The following is a 6,841-nucleotide window of genomic DNA, read 5'->3' on the forward strand; positions in this document are numbered from 1 at the left end:
CCACCGCCGCCCCCCGCCGCCCCCCGCCCCCGGCGCCCAGCCCCGGCCGGCGGTCCCGGCCCTCGATCTCCGCCGGCCCCCGCCCCGCGCGGCGTCCCCTCCCCCGGCCTCCTCCCCGGCGGAAGCTGCGAGCCCAATTAATTGAGTCCGAGGCGGGAGGGGAGGGCCCTCCGCGCGCAGGCCGGCCCCCGCCCCTCCCGCGCGCCCCTTTTCCCGCCCTGGGTGGCATCTCCTCCGCCGGCATCCACAACGAGCCTCTGATTAATGAGGCTCGGGCCGGCCCCCGCCCCGCCCGGGCCCCGGCCTCCGCGGGAGGGGGAGGGGACGGCGGGAAACGCAGCCCCGGGAGAAAGGGGGGCGGGGCGGGGGCGCGCGGCCCGCCCCCTCTGCGGCCCGCGCCCATTGGCTGCGCCGGCCGTCCGTCGGGGGGCGCGGCGCCAATGCGGGCGGCGGGGCGGGGCGGCCGCGCCGTGTGTGCCTGCGTAACGCCGAGTCACATGTTGTTTTGCTCTTCTTAGTTCAGTCACTCGGTGCGCGATGTGTTACTCACTGTGCGGCGGGGACCGCGACGAGCCCGGGTCGCCGTTGGCAGCAGCGGCAGCGGCAGCGGCAGCAGCCCCGGGGGCGGCGCGGACCCCGAGTGCCTGGGCGCACCCCGGCACCCCGGAGCGCGGCGCAGCGGCGGGACCCGTGCGGCTGCGCGCGCCTTAGGCTCGGCCCCGCGGCTCGGCGCGGGGACCCCGACTCTCGGCCCAGCCCGCGAGTCCCCCAGGCGCCGCCCGAGAGAGCTCGCCCGGGAGGCAGCGGCCGCGGGCAGCCGGGCCGGGGGGCGGCCACCGCCCGCGCCGGGCATCCTCCGGGGCCCGGGAGCGCGGAGGGCGCTGCGCCACCGCTCGGGGCCGGCCCCCGCGGGCCTCCCCCAGCCTTCCCCACCTCTGGGCCCGAGGGACGCGGGCTCCGGCGGACGAACGCGGGGGGCAGGGAGCCGCCCCCGCCCGCGCCCCCGCCCCCCCACGCGCGCCCCCAGCTCCTCCGCGCCCGGCCGGGCGGCGCGGCCTGAAACGCCGGCGATGGCGAGCCCGCCGCTGCACGGGGCCCCCGGGCCGGCGGGCGGCGACGGCCCCAACCTCAACAACAACAACAACAACAACCACAGCGTGCGCAAGTGCGGCTACCTGCGCAAGCAGAAGCACGGCCACAAGCGCTTCTTCGTGCTGCGCGGGCCCGGCGACGAGGCGGCGGCGGCGGCGGGCGGGGGGCCGGCGCCGCAGCCGCCGCGGCTCGAGTACTACGAGAGCGAGAAGAAGTGGCGGAGCAAGGCGGGCGCCCCGAAGCGGGTCATCGCGCTCGACTGCTGCCTGAACATCAACAAGCGCGCCGACGCCAAGCACAAGTACCTGATCGCGCTCTACACCAAGGACGAGTACTTCGCGGTGGCGGCCGAGAACGAGCAGGAGCAGGAGGGCTGGTACCGCGCGCTCACCGACCTGGTCAGCGAGGGCCGCGCCGGCGACGCGCCCCCGGCCGCCGCCACCGCCGCGTCCTGCAGCGCCTCCCTGCCCGGCGCCCTGGGCGGCTCGGCCGGCGCCGCCGCGGCCGATGACAGCTACGGGCTGGTGGCGCCCGCCACGGCCGCCTACCGCGAGGTGTGGCAGGTGAACCTGAAGCCCAAGGGCCTGGGCCAGAGCAAGAACCTGACGGGCGTGTACCGCCTGTGCCTGTCGGCGCGCACCATCGGCTTCGTGAAGCTCAACTGCGAGCAGCCGTCGGTGACGCTGCAGCTCATGAACATCCGGCGCTGCGGCCACTCGGACAGCTTCTTCTTCATCGAGGTGGGCCGCTCGGCCGTCACGGGCCCGGGCGAGCTGTGGATGCAGGCGGACGACTCGGTGGTGGCGCAGAACATCCACGAGACCATCCTGGAGGCCATGAAGGCCCTCAAGGAGCTCTTCGAGTTCCGGCCGCGCAGTAAGAGCCAGTCGTCGGGCTCGTCCTCCACGCACCCCATCAGCGTCCCCGGCGCGCGCCGCCACCACCACCTGGTCAACCTGCCCCCGAGCCAGACGGGCCTGGTGCGCCGCTCGCGCACGGACAGCCTGGCCGCCACCCCGCCGGCCGCCAAGTGCAGCTCGTGCCGGGTGCGCACGGCCAGCGAGGGCGACGGGGGCGCGGCGGCGGGCGCGGGGGCGGCGGGCGGCAGGCCGGTGTCGGTGGCCGGGAGTCCCCTGAGCCCCGGGCCGGTGCGCGCGCCCCTGAGCCGCTCGCACACCCTGAGCGGCGGCTGCGGGGCCCGCGCGAGCAAGGCGGCGCCGGCGCCGGCAGGGGGCGCCCTGCAGCACAGCCGGTCCATGTCCATGCCCGTGGCGCGCTCACCCCCGGCCGCCACCAGCCCCGGCAGCCTGTCGTCCAGCAGCGGGCACGGCTCGGGCTCCTACCCGCCGCCCCCCGGCGCGCACCCGCACCTGCCGCACCCCCTGCACCAGCCCGCCGGCCAGCGGCCCTCCAGCGGCAGCGCCTCGGCCTCGGGCTCCCCCAGCGACCCCGGCTTCATGTCCCTGGATGAGTACGGCTCCAGCCCCGGCGACCTGAGAGCCTTCGGCGGCCACAGGAGCAACACGCCCGAGTCCATCGCCGAGACTCCCCCGGCCCGGGACGGCGGCGGGGGCGAGCTGTACGGGTACATGACTATGGACCGGCCCCTGAGCCACTGCGGCCGCCCCTACCGCAGAGTGTCGGGGGACGCCGCCCAGGACCTGGACCGAGGGCTGAGGAAGAGGACTTACTCCCTGACCACGCCTGCCCGGCAGCGGCCGGTGCCGCAGCCCTCCTCCGCGTCCCTGGATGAGTACACCCTGATGCGGGCCACCTTCTCTGGCAGCTCCGGCCGCCTCTGCCCGACCTGCCCCGCGTCGTCTCCCAAAGTGGCCTACCACCCCTATCCCGAGGACTACGGAGACATCGAGATCGGGTCCCACAGGAGCTCCAGCAGTAACCTGGGTGCCGACGATGGCTACATGCCCATGACCCCTGGCGTGGCCCTCCTGGGTGGGGGTAGTGGCAGCTGTAAGAGTGATGATTACATGCCCATGAGCCCCACTAGCGTGTCCGCCCCGAAGCAGATCCTGCAGCCTCGCGCGGCTGTCGCGGCAGCCCTGCCCCCCACGGGAACCGCGGTGCCCGCGCCCACCCCTACGGTCAGCAGGGCTTTTCCGGCAAGCGGGGGCAGCTACAAGACGAGCTCCCCAGCCGAGAGCTCCCCCGAGGACAGTGGGTACATGCGTATGTGGTGTGGCTCCAAGCTGTCCATGGAGAACGCTGACACCAAGCTGCTCCCCAACGGGGACTACCTCAATATGTCCCCCAGCGACGCGGGTACCTCGGGGACCCCTCCCGACTTCTTCTCAGCCGCCTTGCATGGCAGCGGGGAGATGCTCAGGGGAGTCCCTGGCTACTGCTACAGCTCCCTGCCCCGCTCCTACAAGGCTCCCTACACGGGCAGCGGCGACAACGACCAGTACGTGCTCATGAGCTCCCCCGTGGGGCGCATCCTGGAAGAGGAGAGGCTCGAACCCCCGTCCAGCCCCGGGGCTGCGCCGGCCAGCAGCGCCTTTGTGGCGGGAGGTGGCCACAGCCAGCCTCCTCACCCAGTAGTGCCTTCGCCCAGCAGGCCGAGTGGCAGCAGCGGCGGCCGCCCAGAGGGCTTCCTGAACCAGCGCGCCCGGTTAGTGCGGCCCACACGCCTGTCCCTGGAGGGGCTGCAGACCCTGCCCAGCATGCACGAGTACCCTCTGCCGCCGGAGCCCAAGAGCCCCGGCGAGTACATCAACATTGACTTTGGCGACGCTGGAGCTCGCCTGTCTCCGCCCGCGCCCCCGCTGCTGGCTTCCGCGGCCTCCTCGTCCTCACTGCTGTCCGCCAGCAGCCCGGCCTCCTCCCTGGGCTCCGGCACCCCGGGCACGAGCAGCGACAGCAGGCAGCGCTCCCCGCTCTCCGACTACATGAACCTCGACTTCAGCTCGCCCAAGTCGCCCAAGCCGGGCACCCAGAGCGGGGACCCCGTGGGCTCCCTGGATGCCCTGCTGTCCCCCGAGGCCTCGTCCCCTTACCCGCCGCTGCCCCCGCGCCCCGCTGCCCCCGCCTCCTCGCTGCAGCCGCAGCATCCCCCACCGCCGCCCCCAGGGGAGCTGTATCGCCTGCCCCAGGCGTCCGCCTGCCAGGGCCCCAGCGCTGCCTCCTCTTCGTCCTCGGAGACCGGGGACAATGGTGACTACACCGAGATGGCCTTTGGCGTGGCTGCCACCCCGCCACAACCCATCGCGGCCCCCCCGAAGCCGGAAGGTGCCCGTGTTACCAGCCCAACGTCCGGCTTGAAGAGGCTGAGTCTCATGGATCAGGTGTCAGGTGTCGAGGCCTTCCTGCAGGCTAGCCAGCCCCCAGACCCTCACCGGGGAGCCAAGGTCATCCGCGCAGACCCACAGGGGGGCCGCCGGCGCCACAGTTCCGAGACCTTCTCCTCGACCACCACTGTGACCCCCGTGTCCCCGTCCTTCGCCCATAACCCTAAGCGCCACAACTCGGCCTCCGTGGAAAACGTCTCTCTCAGGAAAAGCAGTGAAGGGGGCAGCAGCGGCGTCCTGGGTGGGGGTGACGAGCACCCCATGTCCCCTCGCCAGCTGCAGCCGCCGCCCCCCCAGCAGGCACGCCCATGGGTCCCGAGTCAGCCGGGTGGCTTGGTGGGCGTTCCCGGGGGCAGCAGCTCTCCCATGTGCAGGGAGACCTCTGCCGGCTTCCAGAATGGCCTCAACTACATCGCCATCGACGTGAGGGACGAGCCTGGGCTGTCACCGACCCCACAGCAGCACCCGCATCCGCAGCCCGGAGACAAGAGCGCCTGGGGCCGGACCCGCAGCCTCGGGGGTCTCATCAGCACTGTGGGGGGCAGCGGCAGCAGTGGGGTCTGCGGGGGGCCGGGCCCTGGCGCCCTCCCCTCCGCCAACACCTATGCCAGCATTGACTTCTTGTCCCATCACCTGAAGGAGGCCACCGTTGTGAAAGGTGAGGCCCTTGGATCTTGTGGTTGGCGGGTGGAAGCCGGGTGGGGGGGGAGCCCGTGGGCGGGCTCTGGGTTCACTGCCATTCTCTTCTCTGGTACCTTGACCTGAGCGCCCAAATACCGGACCAGCCTTCTTGTTTTGTTTTCCTTGGGGCTCTTCCCCTGGCTTCCTCCTTCTCCAGACACCAAGAGCCGTCCGGTGGTCTTGGAGTCGAAGGTGACGTTTCCCACGCAGGAGGCGCGGGTTTGTTTTTCTGGTCCAGCCCCCTCTTCCCATCGGGTCCCAGGACGGTGTCTTCCCAGGTCAGCTGCCCCACAGTGCCAGCTGCGGGTTCTTGACCTTAAGTTTGACAGCTGCCTCACCTTTTGCTTTGTTTTCCTGGAACCACAACCCACCTGGGATCTTTGTGGCGGCTCAGAGGTTATCACTACAGGTCTGCAAGTCATTTGGAAAATGAGTGTCCATTCTGGTGTTTGCAGCAGGGAACACTGAACCATTTTCTCTCCTGAGGGTCTGGAATGGGGACGGTGCCCGCGCACGGCAGGAAAGCGGCGGAGTCCAGGTCTACATGGCCGTGACCTGGTCTGAGCTAAACCCGGGTGGTGGGGTTGCAGAAGTTCCGACGGCCGAGGTCTAGGGTGTGGCCCAGAGTGCGCCTTCCTAAGAAGGCTGTGTTGATGCTGCTGGTTGGGGGGCGTCCTCTGAGTGCCCTGTCCCCCTGAGGCTCACCTGAGGAAGTTAACCTCCGGGGCCTGGCCCAGACGCAAGCGGGGGAAGCCTCCAGCGGGCAGACCTGCAGGCCCCGGCCCAGGTGATGGGAACGTGCAGCGGGGTCTAGTATCAGTGCTTTAGGGAGAACAAGTGGAAGACGACCTCATGGGTCTTCTCTGGAACAACTGGGCCGGAGGGTGCCCTGTATGGTTCACAGACTCATCAGATACCCACGAGGAGGACGGCTGGTGGTGTGTTCTGAGGATCTCAAACTTCAGATGGCTGGGGGTGGGGGTGGAGAACAAGGGGGAGCCAGTGTTCGTTTCCTCATTTTCTTTGGTGGTGGTGGGTGGGCTGCTAGGCACGGAGAGGCTCTGGGGGAACCATAAGACAAATCCCAAAACGCAAAGTAGCGAAAAGGGTTCCGTAGCCTGAGTTCTGTGCTGGCCCGAGGTCAGCAGGCTGCCGAGGGTCCGAGGGGATGGTCTCAGGAGCTTGGGGATCCGTGTGTGCCCTTTGTCCTTAAAACAAACAGAGTAGCAGAATGCCCCCTGAGTCCAGCATGGGGTTTAGAGTTTGCTGGGACGGTCGGTCCCTGGCGTTCGGAAGTACAGCGACAGGGTAAACAGGCAGTTGTCCTGTTAGGACAGGGGAAGAGCTGTTTGGCTTCATTTAAACCATAGAGTGAAAGAGGAGAGAGTCCTAGGGAGTTACCAGGAGCATAGAGCTGTGGCATCTGATTAGATCCTGTGGAACTGGTCGGAATGTATCCCGTAACCGGCGACTCTCCACTGAAGGTCACTGCACTTGGAGTTAAGTGAAGCCCTTGCAGGTACTTCAGAAAAATGGCTTGTGTGAGTCCTGGGGTGGAGGGAAGAGCCGCCTGCCAGGACACACGGGAGAAACGGCCCCTGCAGCACTGGAACTGGGTCTGGGGAGAGATGCATCCTCACAAAAAGTTCTTTTCGTCCGCCCACATGGGTGTATAGGGTATATGCCCTCGTGAATGTGAAAGTACATTTTGCTGAAATCTGATTCTAATCAGAAAAGCAGCCTGAGAACATAACACCTTTTAG

At 69.2% G+C, this 6,841-nt stretch overlaps 1 protein-coding gene across 2 annotated transcripts in view; it reads left to right on the plus strand.

The window, feature by feature from the left end:
• The first annotated feature begins 1,070 nt into the window (after positions 1–1,070).
• IRS2 (insulin receptor substrate 2) overlaps positions 1,071–6,841 on the plus strand; it is a 28,152-nt gene continuing 22,381 nt past the window's right edge. For both annotated transcript variants that reach the window (XM_045081324.1, XM_045081323.1), the window contains exon 1: positions 1,071–5,055. In XM_045081324.1, coding sequence (XP_044937259.1) covers positions 1,071–5,055 — 3,985 coding nt within the window. The remainder of the gene's footprint in view (positions 5,056–6,841) is intronic.

This window comes from Mustela putorius, unplaced genomic scaffold (assembly GCF_011764305.1).
Source record: "Mustela putorius furo isolate JIRA1106 unplaced genomic scaffold, ASM1176430v1.1 tig00000551_pilon_pilon_pilon, whole genome shotgun sequence".
Classification (NCBI taxonomy): domain Eukaryota; kingdom Metazoa; phylum Chordata; class Mammalia; order Carnivora; family Mustelidae; genus Mustela; species Mustela putorius.